The following is a 24,163-nucleotide window of genomic DNA, read 5'->3' as shown; positions in this document are numbered from 1 at the left end:
GGAATGGGGCCCACTCGGAAGAGTTTGGGGACCCCCCCCTGCGCTGCAGAGGCTCAGGGGCTTGTGTTACGCTGCTGTCTGTTGCAAAACCAATCAATTCTTCATATAACAGAATGGGAAAAACAGATAGAGAGGGCTTAGGTTCAGCCCGAAGCAGTCATTGGCTTTTCTTGTTTTTTTGTGTCAGGCATTGCATGAAAGGGCTGGTTTTCGAGGATGTATTAATTGTGCAATTGACGTTTCATTATTCTTTGATGGTTAATGCTCTCGCCCTCTTTAAGGGCCCTTGCCTGCAGTTTAGGCATATTACTTGAGACAAGGGCCTTAGACAATGGTCGGTTCATTAAAACCATAAAAGTACATGCAGTAAAATCGAAAGTGAGCACAAAATCACCCTATATAACATCATTTTTAAAATTTCACTGATAGTAGTAAAAACTATTAAAACTGATAAATGCTCTCACGGTCCACCAGACTTAAAGGTTGCGTTTGCTGAATGACCGACGCAGTCATCATCAAACAATGAAATAGTATGGAATGTATATTGCTGCTGATTAATATGGGGGTTGCTGGACATGGAAAACTGCTTTATGTATTTGCACAGATTGGCCCTCTAAGAGTTTTTGCATATATCAATGCCTTATTTGGTGCCAGTATTTCCTTTAAAACATTTTTCAACTTTGGAGAAAATATATAATCAAGGGCATGAATTCCACCCACTGCATTACGGATTACTGCCTCACTGCTACTGTTCTAGACTTGCTCAATGCTTATTGCTAAACTATTTTACTACTCCTTTATTGATAATAATCTCTCTGATACTCTAAAACAATTATGGATTATCCTGGTGTAAAAAAAGTCCTCTTTTGAATTCATAGACAAAGCCAACTATGGCCCTACAACAGGCCTCCCATTATTGGCCAAGATCGAAGAAAAAGTTGTTGGTGCTCAACTCATGTGGCCAACTGAGTGATATTCACTCACATTTTAGATCTGGCAGGGTGATGGAATCTGTAGACAGCAGCTATTCTGTGCAGTGGTTTAGAGATTATTGGTTTTGTTGCGCGGCTGAATCTTTCAGCCGTGTTCAGCACGATTGATCACAAAATTTGGATAAATTGTAAAAGTGCTAGGGTAGATAACAAATCAATTGAATGGACTGGATCATTTTAAACTCATGGAATGATGCAGGTCCACAATAGTGGGCCTTCTTCACCCATCTAGATTAAAATGAGCTGTGCTATTAGATTCCAATTTATTACCAGGATTTTTTAACATTTACATGAAACCCTTCCCCAATTTCTTGGTACAGTGTGGTGTTTGGCTGCATGTTTACGCACCTTGTACTCAATTATTTTTCTCCATGTCTGGTGATATCAATAAGCCATTGCAGACTTTAACAATATTTTGAGGTCATCAAGAAATTGATAGAGGCATCTTGGCTTGTCTCAAACTTCATCAGAACTGATATTATGTTAACTAGATCACACCGGGGAATTTCTATGTTGGGTTCTCCTGTTTTTAGTTATGTATTTGAGAAATGCTCACAAAGCTGTCAAAAAAGGTAAAAACTCGTGGCTTTGTCTGATCAGAAATTAAGCATGGAAGATCAGGCTTATATGTTAGCAAAGAACCATGGGTTTTACATCAGCATCTTAGCTACTGTTCATCTCTACCTACAGAAATAGCATTGGGAAAATAGTTAAAAAGGCATTGAGACAACAATCAGTGTAAAATCTTATTCAGAACCTTTAAGGAACCTAACAACTTCTAAAAACTACGGGGTGGTCACGGTGTAGACAGGAATAACTATCATGTACCATTAGGGGATCATACTGGCTTCAAGTGGCGGTAAGAGTTAAACCCCAAGCTCTGTGGTCCATTTCTAGATCATTACATTGGAACTGCCTGAAACACGGCAATGACAGAATTGATTGGAAGGCTCATTTTAGACCTTGATGTCTAATTCCTTGGTGCCGGCAACAATTCCCAGATTCAAGACAAAAGCAATGGCTAGTAACAAAATTCTAGCAATAAGGTCCCAAATTTGTAATGAGTTGCTTTGTTTTATTTCACTTCTGCAGCCAAATGCATTTGTGGTTAAATACAGAGTAACCAGCAAAGTGGGTCATTGACAAGTCTCTGTCTCCCTAATATTTTCTTCAGTGGACAGAAGACATCTCGCTGAATCACCACAAATTGACTTTAACTCTATACTCCATGTTCCTGCCACCAATAAACACAACAGAACTAATCCAAAAATGGATTGTCTCACTCCATCATGGTCTTCACTATCACTGCACACCTTAATGACACATATCTTACCTCAGTTTACTGTCACTTTGATTGTGGATTTACTTTTACGAGTAGTTATTTGAGCCATAAATAGATGAAGGAAGATAAAGAGTTGTCTGTTGAGATTGCCACAATGACCATTAGATCATCTGGCAACAGATGTGGGGATGACAGATGGAATTTTTCTCAGCAGAAATAGGGAATTGGACCACAACTTCTGCACCAATCCACGGATTTTATGAGCCTGGGTGGAGCATGACTATATCACTGATGGTGTTTTGATAAAAAGAATATTCTGCTTTATCAAATATCTTTTTCTTTCATCTGATCTTGTGCAATGTAGTTTTGTTTACAGTGCAGTAGATAACACATTCTGCAGATTAAATAAGGCTGACCTTTTGATCCAGTGCTTTTTAGAAGATAACCTCATTGCTGTTTGATGAAGCTTAAGTTCACACGCTTGTAGTATTGTGTGTTAATGTAATGCAATGTAATGTCACATTTTTATAGCGTGGCTATCACTCCAAGGAGCATATTGGCGCTGTGTAGCGTAGCCAGATGGATCAGGCCGCTGACAGATGGAGTTCAGAAGTCCTATGCGCTTATACTAAGATTTTACAAGCTGTATCAGTTAGTGTATAGATCCATGTTTTCAGCCCTTTCCTGAATTGGCTCTCAGTGGTGAATTGTCACAATTTTGGGGGAAGCTTGTTCCAAGCCCTAGATCCCATGACTACAAGGGATTTTCCTCCCTTGGTGGAGAGCTTATATCTGGGCACCACCAGTAGGTTCATGGTTGATGACCTAAGGACCTGTGAAGGTGCATAGCGCCTGAAACCATTCGCAAGATATTTAGGCCCTTACGAGTGGAAGGCTCTGAAGGTGATTACCAGCAGTTTAAACAGGATTCGCTTATGTATTGGCAACCAGTGGAGGGCTTTGAGCGCGGCCGAGGCAGACGACTTCCTTGGCCAGCCGATGACAAGTGCGGCTGCGTGCTGGACCATCTGCAGTCTGTGGAGCACGGATTGATTGGCTCCCACATACAGACTATTGCAGTAATCCAGCCTAGATGTTATCAGTGCAACCGCCACCGTTTTCCTGGCATCCAAGGGCAGAAGGTCAAAGAATTTTCTGAGACCTCTAATGATGTTAAAACAGGTGCCAGCCACGGTCACGGCCTGTTGCTTAAATGAGAGGGAGTCGTCAAACTTGATGCCCAGGTTGCGGGCGGCAGCAATGGTATTTGGGGGGGCTTCTTCATCTTCCGGCCACCATAGTTTGGGTGAAAACAAGTTTTGCTGCCCGAATGGCAGAATTTCGGTTTTACCCGAGTTACACTTAAGATGATTATTCCTCATCCAGTCAAAAGTGGCTGCGAGGCAGTTTTTAAGGTTTTCTTCTCCTCCGGGCAGCTCCCTATCCAGTACTAGGATAAGCTGAGTGTCGTCAGCATACAAGATCGTACTGATCTGAAAAGAGGAAATTAGTTCGATCAGCGGGACCATTTACAGATTAAAAAGTACAGGGCTCAAACTGGAGCCCTGCAGCACCCCCGACATCAGAACCTTCTCCTCAGAGCAGAACTCGCCTAGTACGGTAACTTGCCGCCTCTGGTTAAGGAAGTTTGTTAGCCACGCCAGTACAGTTCCTGCTATCCCTGATGTTACTAGACGGTCGATCAGTATGGTATGTGACACCGTATCGAACGCCGCCGATAGATCAAGCAGGATCAGAACGGCTTTCTTCCCCTGGTCGATGGCATCCCGCACGGTCTCCACAGTGAAAAGGAGGGCAGATTCTGTCGAATGCTGGGCCCTAAACCCTGCCTGATGGGAATGCAGAATATTATTTCCTTCTAGAAATTCAGTGAGATGTTTATTCACGAATGTTTCGGTGAGTTTAAATAACACTGGAATTAAGGAGATGGGGCGAAGGTTAGAGAGATTTGCCGGATCTGCTGAGGGTTTTTTAATGACACCTCTAAGATGCATTGTCAGAACCTCGTGATGCTAAATTACTGGTGAGGTTGGAAAATGGAGTTGCTTGGATAGCAATGTTGTCAATAAATCCTTGTTTTTTCTTGATTGTGATATAGGAGTAGGTCATTGATATGGTGTTATCAAACCAGAGGAGACAAGATTTTACAAAGAGAACAATAAAGAGAAAGAAAGCCTCACCAAAATGCTTGTTTCTAATTAGGAGGAATGATTGTGTGCTTCAGGTAGAAAGCATTAGGCGTCTGGTTGGTTGGCTGAGAAGAAGGGATCTGAGAAGGTATGGAGAAATACAGAGAATGAAAGAGGGAGCAGATCCCTCATAATGGGGAGGGGTGGGACTTGTAGCCAATGAGGGAGGAGCAGGATGGGAAGGATTTAGTATTTCAGTTAGGTCATGTGGTCCCTGGGGAGAGGTGGACATGCCTTATATAGTACAGTCTGGAACAAGGAAGGGTTGATTCGTTGGTATGTGCCTGGAATTGAGCACTGGTGTCTGAAGTCATAAAAGCGGAAAGTCTATGTTGGGTACTGAAGTGAACTCCTATATTATGGGCACAACAGTGGAAAGAGTGGAGTTGGGGAAAAGGAGAAGGGAAAGGGAGGGTTTTGACAGCTGATGATAAACAAAAGTGGATGATGTCAGCACTTGCGTATTTAGCTTGAACCAGTAAGCAGGCATCCAACATCATATGCAAGAGGGGTGGAAGGCATTTTAGTTTGGACTCAGCTAGCGACAGACTTGGAGGGGGCCTTTCTATGGTGGTCATCAGCAATGAGGTGGTGGTCAGAGCAAAGAAGGGTATCATGTTTCCTAGGAGTATGCATAGAGGGCGAAGAGGAAGGTACAATGACATAGGTTTGGGGACTTAAAATTGGTAGAAACGTAGGGTAGAGCTGGTTAAGCTGAATGAGGCTGTGCTTGTGCAGTCATGGAGGTAATCATGAGAGCGCAACCCTGAATGTTTTTAGAGTACATCATAGTCTATGCTCTGAAGCCGTTAAAGAGGACAGTCGGTGAATGAAGTCACAATATCTCCCCAATCCCAAGCTGGCATGATCAAACAAAGATAAACAAAAACAAAAAAACAACATCCTAGTGTGCCTAATTTTGGTGATTGTAAACGATGCAGGACTGGGTAAAGAGAAGTGTTTTTTTCTCTACACTAGATGGTCTATTTGTAAATGTTGGTTAAGTGCAGAATATAGGAGATGTGATTGTGTTGAGCGAAAGAGAAAATGCTTCAATCATAGTTAGGGTGCTGTAAGTGGAGTAGAGCAATTAAGATTGTAGAGCATTGTTGTGGGTTTTTTTTTTACAGTAGTAGCTGGTAAGATGGTTGAAGGCAATCCTTTCTCGGGTCCTCGTAAAGAGGGTGGAAGGAGACAAATACACCAAGAAGAATATGTTTCTTTTGAGTCTGTCAAGTGCTTAATTTGAGCTGGTGGTTGCAGGGGGGGTCCACCGGCCCTCATTTTTGGGGAACAGCACTTATTTTTCCTCAACAGACTTTGATCCTGAGCAAAACACAGAAGCAGAAAAGAAGGAGGAAGAGAAAGATGGAACAACAGTGACAAAATGAGAAAACAAGGAAGAATAAGTACCTACAAAAACAGGCAGGGAGTGGATGGTGGTGGATTAAAGAGGATTAAAGAGGCCTAAACTTGAATCAACAGTAGACAGGCTTCATATTCAGCACCCCAAACACTCTATAGCACCGACTGCTAGCTTCAGAACAAAAAGTTGGTCCTTGGCACTTATTCCTTTATGAAAGCCACAGTAAGTATCTCAACAACTATCAGAGAAACACACCTCAAATTGAATGAATTGTCCTCCAGAAGAACGTTACAACGTATCTGAAAATGCCCATTATCAACCCCAGCAAAACCAATAATGTTTGGAAAACACAAGGATGATACTGACACATCAAGAGCACTAATGCTGTTAACTGGCCCCAGACCGAGTCTCTCACAAACCAAATCCATGCAGTCCATCACACAACTGAGACAACTTCATAAGACCAATCCTCAATAAATTGACCATGAGGGCTGAACAGTGTAACCAAACTAGTATCACATCAAGCTGAGATCAGATCACATCAAGCTGAGAACCATGCCTGTCATGACTTTATTGGCCAGCCGGGCAACCACGATTCCTCACAGTGCTGTTGGTGGGTGCAGCCAGATGAGCGGGACTTGATCGGGGTTTGGGGGCATGTCTTCTGATATTATGTAAGCAGAATAGAGTCTCTGTTCCTTTCTTCAGTCCTGGTTGCTGGAGGCTTAATTGTTAATGATCAGAACTCAGTTAGTATTCTGGCCATACTCTTTCCTCCTTGTCTTTCCTCATTCTGCCCACACTGGACTTGTCAGATGGACAAGTACACTTAGATAGGTGAGGAGGAGGTTGGGGGAGAGGGCAGAGTAAGGAGGATAAGGCAAAGAAGGAGTAGAGCAACAGCAGCTTTATGTATACATGCAATTTGGATCTGAAAACGGTGTGATAATGCATGCTTTACCTCTGGCCTTGTAATGTGGGCACTGATATAGTAGTGTGTGTTTAACATACTGGTATGTCAGTGTGGTTTGTATACCTAGGAACAATAGCAATACTTGAAAACTGATATATAATTCTAGAACTTGACGTCTGAGTTAGGTTAGTAACCCAGGTAGTAGAGACCCTGCAGCTGTGCTAGGATTCAGAGCAACAGCCGGGGTATTGGTAGGAATTGCTCCCCATCATCCGCTCTCTCCGCAATAAGCAGTCCCGGCCAGCTCAACCATCAGTGCTCACCCCTGACAGGCAGGCACACAGACCAAAACTCCAGCACATTCGATCCAAACTCTTGGTATGAAGACACAGGATGGAGGTGCATTAGCAAATCTGTGCATGAGGGCCCCAATACTGAAATCACGGGGCTTCATGTCTAGGCTGACAGCGCAATTGTTTTATAGAAGGCTCCCAGAAATGTTGTTTGCTATTTCATAGCAGTGACCAGATTCAATGGCACCCATTCAATCGACCTCAAGTGGTTGAAAGGCTGACATATCCGTACAAGATCCAAAACTGTGTCCTACAAAGCCTTTCACTTCTCCAAATGGGCCAACAGGTGTAGTTGGCAAAGGTCTTCGTCGTGGCAATGCCGGGACTAATGCAATATCATCTATCTCGGTCTTACTATTAAAGCCCTCACCATAGTGTAAAGGTTGTGGGAACCAAGCAATCAGAAGGTACGTGAACCTTGTTAATCCCAACCATATCCAGCCCATCGTGGAACCTCTCCACTGGCTTCCAGTAGAAGCCAGGATCACATTCCATGTTCTCTGCACTGTTCACAGAACCTACTGAAGCAAAGGCACAGAATACCTACAGAAATAGGATCCTGAATAAGTCTTGGCCAAGAAACTCTCTCATCACCCGCCCACATAATGCATAAAGGATCCATGAAAGGGATGGATCCATGGACGTGCAGGGTCCCACACTGTGGGACTCTGTGAACATTTCTTTGAGACCTGAGCTCAACACATTCTGATTCAGGAAACTCTTGAAGACTGAAATGTTCAGGGTACAATACTAAAACATCATAGTTAAAAACCTAAATAGGGTTAACAAACAGCGACGTTGTCACTTGATGCTTTCACATCTTAAATGGGGGTTCCCACTGGCCATGATGGCCTGATAAGCTGGGTCTGGCCAACATTAGTTTTATTGGCCTCTCCTTTTGGTAGATATGCAGAAAATGCCTTATGTGACGCTGTAAGGGAATACCAGGGGAGAGCGGAGGTGTGGAGGTAAGAGCTGCTAAGTGAACAAGGACTCAAAGAAAGAAAATTATGAAAATATGGGAAAAGGGCGGGGATCAGTAAACGGAATGTGTACAACAGAGAAAGGAAAGAAAGATTGTAAATAAAAAACTGGAAAGGAGAAAATGGAGAAACAAAGTAAAGTAGTAAGAAATGTTGGAAGGAAAGAAATGTGGAAGGGAACATGGAAATATGGAAGGGTGGAAAAAGGTGACTGAAAAGAGCAAATGAAGGAAGGATTCAAGGAAAAAGGAAGAAAAGATGGATGGACGGACAGGCCCAAGGTTGCGTGAAATGATGGTCGGATGAGTGGAAGGAAAAATGGAAGAAAGTTTGAAAGGATAGGTGCAGGTGGATGCATACATTGATACATAAACAGAATGGTGAATAGATGGATAGAATGGTGAAATAATGGATTGATGGAATAATGAAGAATGGAAGGATGGAAGACAAATGTCGGGTGGGTGAGTGAAAGCACGAATGTATGAACAGATGGATAAATGGAATGGTGAAAAGATGGACTCAAATATTAAAGGATGGAAACTTGGATACATGTATGGGTAGAGAGCAGGGTGTGAGGAAGAATGGACAGATAGATGTATATAAGGGTGAATAAAACTATTCTCGGATGGACCAGACTTACTTGTATCGCCCACCCTGTGTCATGAGACATCTGGTTCCAAGTGGAGGGCATTTTCATTGTATGGCTATTCCTTTGTTTACATAGGTATCACCCCATTTACGTTAGTAATAGATAACAGTAGAAAATCTATACTCAATAAAATGATATTTTTGTACATAATATTTAGTCCACACTATTTACGACACATGATATTTTTGTGATATACAACCCTTGTCACAGTTGCTAACTGAATACCTCACAGATAAGTGGTCATGGTAGATGAACATCATAGAAGGACTATGCTCATCTGATTGGACTCCAACGCCCTGTGTCTCTTCCCAAATCTGTGCATTATCAGGTCAGCTGCCGATCAAAAGTAACTGAAAGGTAACTCGTAACTCTTTACAAAACAACAAAAAAAATACCTAGAGCTAAGGAACATCAGTTTAACTCTCTTGGCCGCCTTGCGAATCATTGGCAGTGGGGGGTAAATGCTTCCTAAAGAACAAAGACTGCAGTGCTAAGGTGGAGAAGCATCGCCTCACCAGAAAAATTAAATAATAATAACTATGTTAATATTTATTTTTCATTATTGGCTGTACAAAGCCGGTATGGGTGGGGCGGGGCTATGCTTCCCGCAGAGCAGGGGAAGGAGTGGTGACACTCTCCTAAGTGTTAATGAGAAGGTTGCCTGGCCATCTCGGGCCAGCCAGACTCCTCATGCGCACTTGACATGTTTCCACCAGGCTGTGTTATTCAGCCTTAGGGAGAAAATGCCCAGCCTCCCATTGCCTGGCTAAGCGCCGAACCACAACGCTGCACTGCAGCGTTGTGATTGGTCAGGAGATTCGGAAGCCTGGGTGCTTCCTGGTTCGTCGACCTGAAGAGGACGAGAACAGAGGAAAGCGCGCTGCCGGCAAGGTAAGTGTTTTTTTTCTTCTTTGCTTTGCCCCTTCTGGGAACAACAGCTGAAGGCCCAGCCATAAAGAGTGGACAAGCATAGGCTGTTGCAGCCATTCAAGTAACGTACAAATAACACAATATTTACAAAGCCAGACTTGCATATGCATGATTCTTGCGTTTCCCCAGAGAAAAACACATACAATTCCATAATGTGTTTTATCAAGGAGCAGTGCTGGTAAAGCTGCTACTTTGCTGCATACATTTTCTTTACTCTCCAAGTCTCTCCTCTCTCATAGTTATTGACAGATGAAGGGTTACTTTCCTGTAAGAGGGCCTCATAAAAATCACATTTCTAGTTCTGATAAGAGATAAATCCCATCAATAAAGACAATAATTTACTCTCATCAAAGTGGGAAAAATGCAGCTCCTCTCCATTGAACTCACCAAAACCTCATACTGTGTGTGAAATTGCAAAGCAGCCTCATGTCCCCACGCGTTGTTTTACACCAGCTCTCCTCAATCTATCAATTAATCAAACATCATTTGTAAAGCGCAACACTGTCACCGCTAGGGGTATCTGGGTGCTGGGGGAGCTGTGTCTCTGCCGAAGAGCCAGGTCTCGAATCTCTTTCTGAAGTCTGCCAGTGAGGGGGCTGTACGGACCTGGAGGGAAAGGTCGTTCCAGCTCTTGGCAGCGATGTAGGAGAAGGAGCGGCCACTGCTGCAGCTGCGACGGATGCGGGGAGTGTGTGCGAGGGCGAGTGAAGAGAAGCATAGGCGTCTAGATGGTTGGTGAAAGATCCATTGATGAGTGAGGCAGACTGCTTTAAGCAGGTGGTAAAAAGACCTGAAAATGCCCCCAGGATCGGGGTAGGAGTGAAAAAAAGGACCCAATTATTCCAGGTCTTCATGGTTATTCCCCATTCCAGGGACTTCTATTCATACTGCACAGAGCAAGGATGAATTACCAATGCAAAATCGATAATTCTGGCCTCGCTGATTCTGCCCCGTCGCCCTCCACACCATGCAATTTTGTAAACGGCTCTTACCACAACCTTTTTGGGAAACATATATTTATGTGTGCAAAAAGAGTGGTAACTTTGGGAAAGTATGTGAAAGTTTTGACTTCGTGGATGTTCGTTACTTTATGTACTGCGGTGTCCGAGCAACCTTTGGCCGATGACCGGTGGAGCTGTCCCATGCAGCTATAGAGGAGTTTGGCTCTGGTTCAGCCCTTGGCCGTCACCTACCCAGCCAGATGTCGGACACTGTTTTTCCTCATCTCCACATTGTGCCTCCTACACCCACTTCTTCCCTCCATTGTCCTCCGTCTACCTCCCCTATTCCTTTCCCTCTCTCCCCTAATCTTCTCTCCCCTTGGCTATTTTCTCCTCATGTTTATGCTATTCTTTTGTACTCATGTTATTCCTGTAACTACGCTCCAGTAACTGATGTAACTTGTAACCATCTTCTGAAACAACGTTTCTTCTTCATTTAAAGCGCTCTGATACCTCGGGTCTAGCCAGCGCTACATAAAACTTTACAAATAAATCAATAAATAAATTCCTTATGGCCAAGCCTTCCCCTACCTTGGCAGCACCATGCTCCTGCCCCAACCACAGAGTCACTACTGAAGAAAATGTTGGTAGATTTTCTGTGGAAGTAAGTGTCATCTGCAGGCGTAAATCACAGTTTACCCTGAGTCTGTTATTCAGGACCTGTCACATTAGATTCCAGGTGGCTTTTTTTCTTACCTAAATTGTTGTCAGGTGCACCAAAAGGTTGCGACCCAGCCACGACCACTTTGCTGTAATCATTTTAATAATATGGGAGGAAATGAAAAAAGAGGAAGGCAGGCTCTGGCCACCCCTATCAAAATGATTTGTAAGAAGAGCTATTGATCTGGTGTGGCTCTCCTAACAATCTGGCACGTGGCCACCTCTCCTGGCCCTCCTCTGGACATCATCTGGTCCCTATATGAAAGCACTCACAAATCCCTCGACTTTTTCTAGTGGCTGGAGATACTGATCAACCCCTAAGGACGCATCCTGCAGTATCTTATCAGTGTATCTTGCCTGCCTTTAAAATGGCGATTAGCTCTGAACTTTGGCATTATCAGCAGGGAGTTTATTATTATAATGACGGAAGTGAGAGGCAAGTACCATGAGGCCTTGTATTCCAAGGAAACGTCCTGGTGATAATCATCACTCTGTGACCTCTGCCAAATTGATAAACAAAACAACAGCTTTGAGAAAGACATTTCCGAGCAAGGTGGTTGTGATGCAACAGTGCAGCTGATCATGGCCTGCTCATAAATGGCGGCAGTAATTGTCTAATGAAGTCTTACCCCTGGTTTTGGCTGTTACATCTTTCCATATAAGAAAATGTTTTGTTAATGGAAGCAGACTATGCCTGGGTGAAATTTCTGCTAAGCATTTTCTGTCCCTAAGGCTCCGATCAGGAGGCCAGCCAACAAGTGCTTGGACCCACTCTGGTGGTCAAGATGCAGGTCCAGTGCTTCTCATTCAGGCAGCAGGGAAGCAGAGTAGCAGGGCACCTTGCGCCATGGGAACTTCACTTTTTGTGAAGTTCCGTGGCCCAGAAGCCTGCGTGATATTTATCAGGCAGCATTGAGCCACTTTTTGTGGCGTACTGCTGCCTGATAAATATCAGTTCCTTTAACACAGTGTTCTGCGTTAAAGGGGCGTGCAATGGGTGTTGCTGGGGGCGTTCCCAGCAACAACCATGCCCTTTTGACACTGCCCCAGATTTACGAGAAAACATAAATCTGAGGCAGTGCCAAAAGCTTACGCCTCCCCAGGGGAGGCGTAAGGGAGGCGCAACGGGGAGAAATATCTTTATTTCTCCTCGTTTTTCCTTTTTCTATGTGTGCTGCATTCTGCAGCACACATAGAAAGAGGAAAAGCCTCTTGTGATTATTTTTGTACAGAGAGGTTTCTCTTCCTGTACAAAAATAATCATCCCCGCACCCTTGAACCATTGTGCAAAGGTGATTGCGCTGGTGCAGGCAGCCCATTGTGCGCCGGTGCAGGGGAATAGGACAGGAATGTGCCATATCTTATAGATACCGCGCATTCCTGCCCTTTTCTTTTGCCATAGGGTAGAGCAGCTTCCCTACGGCAAAACCTCATAAATGAGGCCCTAAGTTTATAAAAGTGGCATTTTCTGAATTGTGACTTAAAATCTGATTTTACCATTAAAGAGGCTTTTAAGTTACAATTCTTTGGGGGCCAACCTCGATATTCCTACCTGCTCCCAATTGAAAGTTATCACTTATTAAATGAAATGAAATAACCCAATGTTACCCTAGGGGAGAGGCAGGCCTTGCTGTAGTGAAAGTAGCGAACAGTTTTTTCACTATTAGCACATGTTAAAGTAAAAAGTACATGTCCCACTTATTAAATAGACTGACCTCTGCCTTATGGACTGTTTAGGGCCTGCCCTAGGTGTGCCTTATATGTATATGTATTTAAAATAAAGGTTTAGTCCTGGGAAAAAGTTTATTTTGCCAGGCCGAAATGGTACTTTATTATTTCACACACTGACTGCAATTGTAGGCCTGGGACGTGTTTAAGGAGCTACGTAAAAGCTTGGTACAATCTGTGCTAAAGGCCCACAAGTAGCATTTCGTTTACAGGCCCTGGGTACATTTGTACCATTTTACCAAGCACTTGAAGGTAAATTAAATGCGCCAATTGGGATCTTTGAAGGAGAGATTGGTGTCAATGTTAAAGCTGACTTATTTTGCATTCAATGTCAGCTAGGTCATGAACCCATCCAGTTTCATTTCGGAAAAAAACAATGGCATGTTCTAACAAGCATTGGCATAGCCAATTGGTCTCTCCTTTGGGACCTTATAATTCTTTATTTATTTATTTTTGATATTTAATAAAGCGCGAACAAATGCCCGCAGGCGTCTCGGCGCTATTACTATTGCAGACTTCTCCTATGCTGGGCTTCATACTTTTAGAGGTTAAACAACCAGGTTTTCAATTGCTTTCTGAATGACAAGAGGTTTGCGCTAGATCTGATGGATTGGGGGAGTGTGTTCCATAATTTCGGGGCAGCAACCAGAAAACGTCGATCTCCCCAAGTGACCAATTTAGTACGGGGTACCACCAAATCGTTCGATTTAGCTGAACGGAGAGGTCGAGAAGGATTGTATGGAGTGAGGTGGTCTCTCAGGAATTGAGGTGCTTGTTGGTGCAGTGATTTATAAACTATGCACAAGGTCTTAAATTTAACTCTGTTCCTGATGGGGAGCCAGTGATAGCTTCTTATGGTGTTGGCTATAGGTTTGTATCTGGGAATTCCCGAAAGAAGTCTGGCAGCTGCGTTCTGCACTGTCTGCATTTTCTTAATGACCCTGATTTGGGCATTGGCTAGCAAGCCATTGCAGTAATCTAACGCAGACAGGACTAGCACGCTTACCAGTGTCTTGCCTGCATTCTTTGGGAGAAAAGGAAGGATCTTTTTTACCAGTCGTAGTTTATAGAAAGCCGTGGCGGCGATCTGATTAGTGTGCGCCATGAAGTTCAGGTTGTTATCGAAAATAACACCTAAGTTCCTCACCTTGGGGGTTGGTTTAGGCAAAGCTCCGAAGGATGCAGGCCACCAAACTGGGGACCAATTGGGGCAGAGATGTCCGAAGGTTACCACCTCTGTTTTTTCGGAGTTCAGTTTTAAACAGTTTGCCGACATCCATTGTCCGATGGCCAGCATACCTGTTTTAAAACTCTCCGCTACTGTTTCTCCATCATTTTTGATGGTTAGAATCAGCTGAGTGTCATCCGCATTAGCCACGCAGCACATTATCCTGGGTGCTAAAACATCTACTTTTACTTAATGAACACTGGAAATGCAATTCATGCCTAGATAGAGCAAGTCTGCAACCTAAAGGAATTTAAACGATGAATACATTTTTTTTTATTCAAATCATGCCTAAACTAGCTGTAACAGATGGTGATACAATAAAAACAAACCTATATTGACTAATGGCAGGAGCGACATGTTTAAGGATTATTTTTTCAGCTTCTTTCTGAAATTTGCAAGTAAAAGCAGGATGAATTTGTCTTATTCTTTGTAGTATCAACACGCTTACTGTAATTCTGCATTGTGTTTAATAGTCTTTATTAACCAGGTATTACCATGTGCAGAGCATAGACAGAGCCTAAATGCGCTATTTTCAATGTATATTGTGTCATATAAGTGTACTTAATGAATTCATCAGACTATCCAATACACCACTAAATCTAAAATAATTAAATGAAAACAGTCTGATATTCATTAACTACCTTCCGGAGAAAGCCTGGAGCACGTAATGAGCTCCCGGCGCACTCAAAAACAGCGTCTGACATTTTAAGTCGGTCTTTGAAAACAACCCAGATAGGATTAGACTTGCTTTTGTGACACTGCCGGCAGCCCATTTCACAAGCGGATTATTTGTTAAAAAATGTAGCGCAGCATAAAACCACATTAAATATATGTGACAGTCTCTGCAAATAATGGGCATGGGGGCTCGATATTGTGAGGCTTAAATATAGCACTCACGTGAATAAAGTGCATATATGAAATTGTTTTGTATCAAACTTTGGGGAAAGTAGAAAGACCTAGAATGTATTGCATATAAAATTGCATTTCAGACTCATTTGTGCATCGTTGGCTGTGTTGTGTATGCTGTTCCGCGCTGTCAGTTACATTATTCTCTCCACTAAAACGTCCTACTTTTCACATAAAATATGGACCGCTGAGAACCAGCCTAAGGACATTTTCACCATTGTCCACGATCTGGCGTTCTCTGATAGAACCTCTTTGAAACCTACTCCGACCCAACACTTGTGCGACTCCTTAAACAACTATTTTTTGAAGAAAATTGAGACCATCAAAACCAATATCCCCCTCCCGTCCCAGTCCTATGTAGACCCCTGTCCCCCCCCTCCTGAGGCCCACCTGTCTTCTATTCCGCCCCTTACTGAATATTCTTTTCTTGCCATCCTCCCCAAAGTCAAGTCAGGCTCCCCTGTTGACATCTGCCCTGCCCGCATTCTTCGTCAAATCTACTCTGCATGCACCCTGCCCCCTCTCTCCTTCCTGAACTGCTCCCTTGCGCAGGGAGTTGTCCCCCCTCTTTTGAAAGCAGCTACCATTGTTCCCATCTTGAAGAAGCCGGGGGCTGACCCCTCCTCCCTAACTAATTATCGCCCCATCTCTTTGCTACCTTTTCTGGGCAAGGTGCTGGAACGCCACGTCACTGCAGTTTTCAGCACATTTGTGGAGGAGAATGAGGGGCTAGCCGCCTGCCAAGCCGGCTTTCGGGCTAGACACTCCACTGAGGCTGTTGTGGTGTCGGTCTTGGATAATCTGAGAGAGGGCCTAGACTCTGACCAACCACAGGCGCTGATCCTCCTGGACCTATCCGCCGCCTTTGACACAGTGGATCATTCCATTCTTCTTTCCCGTCTCAGGGCGGCGGGTATCGGGGGGACAGCCCTTGTCTGGCTCTCCTCTTTTTTGAGAGACCGCACCCAGGTGGTTCAGTTGGGAGATTTCTCCTCTACTCCTCTTCCGATCTCATGTGGGGTTCCCCAGGGTTCTTCTCTTTCCCCTCTTCTGTATAATTTATATATCGCCCCTTTGATTTTTGCTCTTCAGAAGCTGGAGGTCACCGTCTATAAATATGCCGACGACCTCCAGCTCATCTTTAATCTTTCTTCTTCCTCTCACTCTCTCTCCAACTTTCACTCGGTGATGTCTTTTATCAGGGACTGGATGAATCATAATCATCTTAAACTGAACCCAGACAAGACCGAGCTAGTCTTGACGGGGGGTTCATCCAGCCCCTGGAATTCTTTGTTTGGCCTCCTTCTTTAGGTTCCCCTCCCTCTCCTTCTCCCTCCGTTAAAACTCTGGGCATTAAACTCAATGACCATCTCACTCTCCATTCTCAGATCGGGTCTGTTGTTTCCGCTGGTTTCCTAACTCTTCGCACTATCCGCACTGTTTCCCGTTTCTTTTCCTTTTCTGCACGTAAACTTATCTTGTCCGCTCTGGTCATCTCCCGTTTAGACTACGGGAATGCCCTCTATAACGGCATCCCGGCCTATAGTCTACGGAGATTGCAATTGGTACAAAACCAGGCGGCCCGTCTAGTCTACTCTCTCCCTAGATTTCACATTGTCACTCCTCTGCTAAAGGAACTCCATTGGCTCCCGGTTCGTGAGCGAGCATTATTCAAACTGGGATGCATGACTTTCATGGCCCGTTTGGGTCTCGCTCCCGCCTTCATCTCCTCGGCGGTACAGCCATACGTGCCCTGCAGAGAATTGCGCTCATCTTCCCTTTGCTTACTCACGGTACCACGTTTCAAGCGCAAGAAATGGGGTGGAGCTAAATTCTCTTCCTTGGCCCCGGTGTTTTGGAACTCCCTTCCCATTCACCTTAGATCCTCCACCCAGTATCTTCCTTTTCGTAAGCTACTTAAAACCTTCCTCTTTTCTCAAGCTTTTCATTTGTAACTCCTCTCCCATTTCAGCTTAGCGGTCCTTTTTATATGTTCCATCTATGCCTGTACTTATAAGCGCCAAGAAACCGCATGGTGTACGCTGCGCTATATAAATACTTCAAATTCAAATTCAAATTCAAATTCAAATTCAAAATTCTGTGTACCTTGGTTCTTTTCAAAACTGCAGTGCTACTTCTGTCTTTATGGAAAGTTCCAAATTTCAGTTTGTAAAATCTTGTAGCCCTATGCAATGTACACAGTCCAATAGTTACAAATTACCACCTCCAGCCAAAAATGATATGTACGATGGGGGGCACAGAGTGAAGTGCCTGCTGAGGCATTTTTTGGCAGCAGCAGGGAAACTATAGCACGCGGGATGCTACAAAAAATCCCCCGGAAATGTCAGTTCCTCTGGGCTCCCGAGCTGTGTGGCTGTTGTAAGCAAATTCAGCCTCGCATCCAAGAGGATGTAGTGACGAGGATAATTATCCAGGGACATGATGGTTGGGGAGGGGAGCGGAGGAGAAGGAGGGATGGATGAGGGCAAGGCAGGGGGTGGAGGAGCAGGGGGGTTGCAGGTTCCAGTCCATCAAGGAGGGGGTCTGTTGAAGAACCAGGTGTGTATGTTTCTTGCGAAGATGGGAAACAATGTTGTCTGTCTGAGGTGGAGCGGAAGGTCGATCCAGGCTCTGGCTGCGCGGAAGGAGAAGGAGCTGCCTCCTGATCTGGCCTTTCTGGTGCTGGGGACCACAGCCTAGGAGAGCTGGGCTGATCGTAGGGTCCTTTGGGGTGCGTGGAATTTGAGTTGGCTGTTCAGGTATGCTGGTCCGGTGTCGTGGAGGGCCTTGTGAGTGTGGGTTAGCATCTTGAAGGTGACTCTAGCTTCGATGGGGAGCCAGTGGAGTGTGCGCAGGTGCTGGGAGATGTGGCAGTGGCTTGGCAGGTTGAGGACCAGTCTTGCGGCTGCGTTTTGGATGTTCTGTATCTTGTGGGTGAGGTTTTTGTTTATTCTGGCATAGAGTGCGTTGCCGTAGTCGAGCCTGCAGGTGACCAGGGCGTGAGTGACGGTCTTTCTGTGTTTGAGGAGGATCCATTTGAAGGTCTTACGTAGGAGGTGGAGGGTGTGGAAGCAGGAGAACGAGACAAAGTTGATCTGGCGATCCATTTTGAGCTCTAAGTCCAGGATGATTCCCAGGTTGTGTACCTGCTCTGTGGGCGGGCATCCGAGGGCGGGGGGCCCACCAGGTGTCGTTCCAGTCATCGGGGTTTGGGCTCATGATGAGTACTTCCGTTTTGTTGGTGTTTAGTTGTAGGCAGCTGTTTTTCATCTATTTGGCGACAGCTTCAATGCCTTCTCTTAAGTTGTGTCTGGTGGTGTTGGTTAGTTGGATAGGGAGAGGATGCATGTTTGTAAATCAATGCCTCCATGAAGCTGGCGTAACAAGGAGATATAACTGTATTTCTCCTTGTTACTTCCTCTTTCACATAGAAAGGATTGTTCCTTCCTTCACAAAAACAATCCTGCCTGTAACGCAGAAACCCTTGCACCATGATGCAAGTTGCCTCCATTGGCCCTAGGTAGCATATAGTGGCCCAGCACTAGGAGACAGCAAAAATGGACCATAGCATAGTTGATATGGTGCATTTCAGCTGTCTCTCTTTCATGCAACACAGCACAGCAACGTTGCTTGCTGCCCTGCATTGTGCGAAAAATTCATAAATCTGCCCAGAATTTACACTGATGGTGCACAAAGTAGACAGAATTCACTTCCGCCATCTTTGGGGAGGTGTTTTTAGATCTTCATAATGTTGGTGAACATTTTAGAATGAAAAGCAAGTGAGAAATCTATTATAGCACTCTGAAGTGGCTGTTGACCAACATGTAAGCACTTTATAGAACTAAAAAAAAAAACAGAACAGCCACTGCCATTGAAAGAGTAGGTATGATAATGTCAAGCTGGCAGTGGTGGTCCACCAACCGACTGCCAGCTCTCAGAGCACTCACTGGGGCGACATTCATTGTTCCAGCAGACTTACAGCAGTGAGCGGAGGCTGGAGGACAACAGTGAAATCATCTTCTTCGTCATATCTCCCGGAGCTCAGCAGGGTTTCCAGAGCATCCTAAAAGGAAAATTAGCGAAATTACATATGAGGTCGAATTACTTTAAAGTTTATAAACCTCTTATATACTAGCAATAATTCATAAAAACTCCTGGAAGAGCTAGTGATGTCACTGGTTGAAGAAGGTTCCTATCCAATAGGCTCACTACGGTTTTGTCACTACATTTTAGAATTTCCAGCAGATGTCAGAGTTCTAGAGCATTGAATAGAAAATGTTTTCTTTGTAAAAAGGGTTTTTCAGGTAAATCCATAATGCTGATAAATGAGCTCCATTTCTCAGGCACCTCGTGTCATGATGAATTAGACGTTTGTGGACCTCATGTAATGCTGGGCATTGGTGTTTTGCTGTGCAGGAGCCATGGCCAATGAGCCTGCACAGTCAAGTTTATTGTTTTTCAGAAGGAAACTCCCAAACAGAATAAAAATCACTGACACTGACATCCCTGTTGTCTCCCTCTTAGAGGGCCAGATGTATCAAGATTCCGTTTTGCGAATCCTAAATAGCAATTTTTTGCGAATTGCTATTTAGAATTCGCAAAACGGAATGTATGTACAAAATCGCTATTTTTTATCCGATTCCTTATTATTCTTTATTTGCGAATTCGCATTTTGCGAATTCGCAAATAAAGAATAATTTCCAATGCATTCCTATGGGCCAGGAGGCCCATAGGAATGACAGTGCAATAATTCTCAAATTGCGAATTCGCAATTTGCTAATCGCAATTTGAGAATTATGTCAAGGGTGCAGGGGTGTCTCAAAGACACCCTGCTGCACCCCCTGAAATTGACATGTGTGTGCATGTGGCACACATACATGCCCTATGGGCATGTATGTGTGTCACATGCCACTCTCACAAATGCCAAATAGGGCATTTTTAAAAGAAATCGCAAATTACCACCAAGTACAAGTTGGTGGTAATTTGCTATTTCTTAACTCAAAATCGCAATTTCAAAATGTGTCATACATATCATTTAAGGAATCGCAAAATTTGCGATTCCTTAAATGCTATGGCAAAATAAGGAATCGCAAATAATTGCGATTCCTTAAATTGCGATTTTTTCATACATATGAAAAAATGCAAATCAGCCGTTTGCGAGTCGCAAAAGCCTTGATACATCTGGCCCGAAATGCCTTCGCCTGTAGCTCAGGCCTATAATTCTGGTTCAGGGCCTTTAACAACTGATATAGCCCTCAACTGCAGGTTATAAAGCTATACTTAGGAATGTTATCCATCAATCCACACCAGGAAGTCTTGTAATTGCCATTTCAAATTGTTCTTAATTTTCCTCAGGCTGCTAGCAGGCTTTTTACAGGCCAGTACTTTCATTCTTTACGCTGTCTTCTTGTCCCAATGCTATTCAAATTGCCACCCAGCCCTTAAAATGTTTTCTCGCTCATTCCTCATACCTAATGATGTGATTAATTTAAAATAACAATGTAAAAGTCTTAACTCTACCACTCCGATAACCAATTAATATGGCTTAAGGAGTGCCCCCTGCGAGGAACATGTCCTATTTTTTACTGCAATGCTTGGGAAGATGAGACGCCCTTCTCAAAAGCAGCTATACTGTGAATAGACACCGAGAGCACCCTTGGCAAGAACACATATGCATGCATCTTTTCATGATTTGGAAATAAAATCCCAAATCTGTTATTTCGACAGGTTCTTCCACTTTTGACATTTTTTCTCCTGCAGCATTCTAATTCTTAACATCAAATCCAACAGTGGATAAGTGCTAAGCAGCAGCTGGCTGTTAAAACCCAGCATCTTATTGCCAAACTTAAGTGCAATCGTTGCCATTTGGCAGAATGAAAATACAGTCAAATATTAGGATAACTTTGCTTATAAGTCAGTGAAAGGGGTAATTTAGGAACCCTCCAGGGAAACAGAAAGTTCTGTTGTTAGACACTCCTTCTACAACAGAAGTTGATGCGGTTTCAATCAACTGACATTTTGAGAAGTCATTGGTGACAGACTGAGCTTTTTCAAATCATTCTCTGAATTTACCTGACTTTAACCATGACATTGCGATCTTATTGTTCAAGCAATGTTATTCATGTACTCACCAGGTTGTTGTCTTTCCTATACGCACCTGTCAGATAAAGGTGTGCACTTCATAAAGTGCCACTAAAATCTTGAAATGAAATAGATTGTGTCCTGGATTCCTACATTTCGAGACTTTCAAATCCACAGTATGTGTGAGAGTCGTCAAAGAACAGCCACATTTACTACTCAGTAGACAGGTCTACAGCATTCTTATTTCTGCAAGGGACTTCATTCTACGCCCTTGGGCAGGAGTAGTGTCTCACCTGGAAGGACCATCTCAGAAGGGCATCATTTAGCCTGGAAGTGTCTCTGAAACAGGCACACGACTCCCTGGAAAGAGAACCATCAAAGTTGTATCAGAGAAAATCCATGAAATGACTTTATGACATGTTCTAGATGCACAGACATATCTCCTGCTCTGCTGCCTAAACGCATGAGAGCTTTTGATGGGCAGGGCACATGTCACTGTTTAACAACTTACTTATTGCAGATATCAGTGTACTTGAAGTTTAACATTCTCCTCGATAAACATGTGGAATAGCACCTTACCAACTTGTCTTGTGGATCCTGATCCAGTAGCTATACCAAAACACCTGTCACCCAACTTGGTCCAACCAGCTTCCAGTCATCAGTGATGTGATGGAGGCCACTGTGTGTGAGCCGCAACAGTCCCACAAAGAGGGTCTAGAGTATCAGATACGCTTTGTTGTGGACCATGGGTGATTGACACCCCTTGCCTCGATTTTAATTGACTTGGCAGATGACTTTAATAAGGACGAGCATCAAATTTTGTACGAGCATTTGTAGGAGGTGGTAGGATTGGCGCTGAACTCTGTCCACTGTCCAACCCATTTTGGAGAGAAGGGAACAGCATATGCCTTTGGGCCACTCATGATTGATAAAGTGATGTCTGACTCTTGAGTCCCAAAGGAGTCCTCACTGTCACCCCCATCGACAACCACTGGCTGCGGTCATCAGAAAGCACTATTTGGGGTTCTCGTCGTTTGACAAAGACACCCAGCTGTAATAATGCGGTACAACCAATTTGAGAACATTTAGTCATGGATGAATGCCTGCTTGGCCTCAATGGAGTGAAAACTGAGATAAGGATTAGAGGTAGGAAAAGAGGCCACGCAAAATCATGAGGGGACTGACACCTTCCTAATTTTTCCGGTGGCATTTCCGACTCCATAAACACACTGGATCGTAAAATATACTACCAAACGTAGGAGTAAGCCCGTATCCAGGCTGGCAAAGAAAATGTATAATAAGTCACACCATTTATCTAAATCAGCAGATTGTTCCATTGTGGACAATCTACCTAAACAAGACATAGAGAAGGGCATCAAGCCAAGAAGTATGCACTCTATGTTATGTAAGTATATAGTTCCATTAGTAATACAATCACGTTTTGTAAGAGTAAATTTAGCATTAAATAGACTTATTTCTTCCAATGTTGGATGTATTTTTGAATCAGGTCAATGGATCCCATTTTGTGCCTCCCAAAGTAGCTGGAATGAAAGAACACCATTGAAAACATAAAAGAGGCGAGTTTGTCATTGTAGGATGTATTTTTAACAGGTGTGGGTGAGAGAATGAGGTGAACCACCTCTAGGACCTTCTTTGTTATAGAGGCCAAGGCACCCAGGTTAGACTTGCCTATCTGTAAGAGAGTGAACCCAACCTGCAGGACTGGAACCTCCATGCACCCAAGATCTGATGTGACCAATCATACACATCCACTGTTCAATAACAAGGCATAGAACTAATGAATTCATTTGAGGCGTCTTCTTGTTGTGTAATGAACTTTTTATCCAGCGGGTGCAGACACTGGGTACGTGACTCAACACTCATTCCTAGGAACAACCATTGGTGTAATAATGCTGTGTAGGTGCATTGCAATATCAGAAAACATAAACACTGTACACATGCATTAAAGTGGTACTTGGAAGCCCTAAAAACCATAGAGCAGCAAATTGGAGCCCTACTTTTGCAAACTGCACCAGGGACGGGTAACCTATACCTGTGGTGTGTAGTTTTGCACCAATGCCTTGCAGGGCGGTTTGCACATTTTGTCAGTACTGATTTTGGTGTCCTGTACCTGCTCCTTCCAAATGGCCGGTCCAGCCCTGGTGCATTATGTCTCCTGGCGCTCCTCCGGGTTTTAAGGTATCCCTAACAGGAATAGGAGTGCAAAACTGGAACACACCAGGGCAATTTACATACTCTGGCCATAGGTATTTCACCGGGATGGTCCTTCTGGGGTTTAGGACAAAGGGTCAGCATGGAATCTGCTTACCTGTCTTTCATATTGCTTGGGTGGGACAGAGCAGAGGCCACCAGATCAGTAAAATCCACCAGATTCACAATGGCTTTAGGGAGCTGGAAAGAAAAAAAATGATGTTTTAACTCGCTGTGAGTGCAGTAGGAAACCTAGAATAAAAATGTCAGTCCCTCCTGTCTTTTTCATCATTTTTACTCTCCATTCAAAGAGTAATACCCTTCGAGAGGGGCCTGCAAAACAGAAAATACTTAGTTCACTGTATTTTAGCAAAGAGAAAGCAGATTAACCAGATCCTCATCTTTTGGCTAGTAGATCAATGTCGGAGGAAATAAGCCATTTGCCCACAGACGACCGAGAGACTTTCTGTTGGTAAAGGAGTGCAGGCCTCATTTACAGGAGAATGGTGCAGCGCAGTGCCGTAAGCAACTTTGCAGTAATTCGTCATTGGAAAAGTGCAGGAATGCACTGTATTTATAAGAATATGGTGCATTACTACGCTGACCCATGCCCCGGCACTAAAGCAGCAGCCATGTAAAGTGGCTTTGGTTGCCTTGTAAATATGCTGCG

The 24,163-nt window shown here is 43.9% G+C and overlaps 1 protein-coding gene across 1 annotated transcript in view; it reads right to left on the bottom strand.

Annotated features, from left to right (window-relative positions):
- Window positions 1-24,163, bottom strand: part of PLB1 (phospholipase B1) — a 604,804-nt gene that overhangs the window by 468,632 nt on the left and 112,009 nt on the right. Inside the window, exons 11-13 of the mRNA XM_086926127.1 lie at window positions 23,612-23,694; window positions 21,576-21,642; window positions 19,181-19,264 (exon numbers count right to left, since the gene is read on the bottom strand). Of these exons, the coding sequence (XP_086782253.1) occupies window positions 19,181-19,264; window positions 21,576-21,642; window positions 23,612-23,694 (234 nt within the window). The remainder of the gene's footprint in view (window positions 1-19,180; window positions 19,265-21,575; window positions 21,643-23,611; window positions 23,695-24,163) is intronic.

The sequence above is a fragment of the Lissotriton vulgaris genome, chromosome 6 (assembly GCF_964263255.1).
Source record: "Lissotriton vulgaris chromosome 6, aLisVul1.2, whole genome shotgun sequence".
In the NCBI taxonomy this organism is placed as follows: Eukaryota; Metazoa; Chordata; class Amphibia; order Caudata; family Salamandridae; genus Lissotriton; species Lissotriton vulgaris.
Note: the sequence above shows the minus strand (reverse complement) of the source record. Positions and strands in the feature narration are given on the sequence as shown.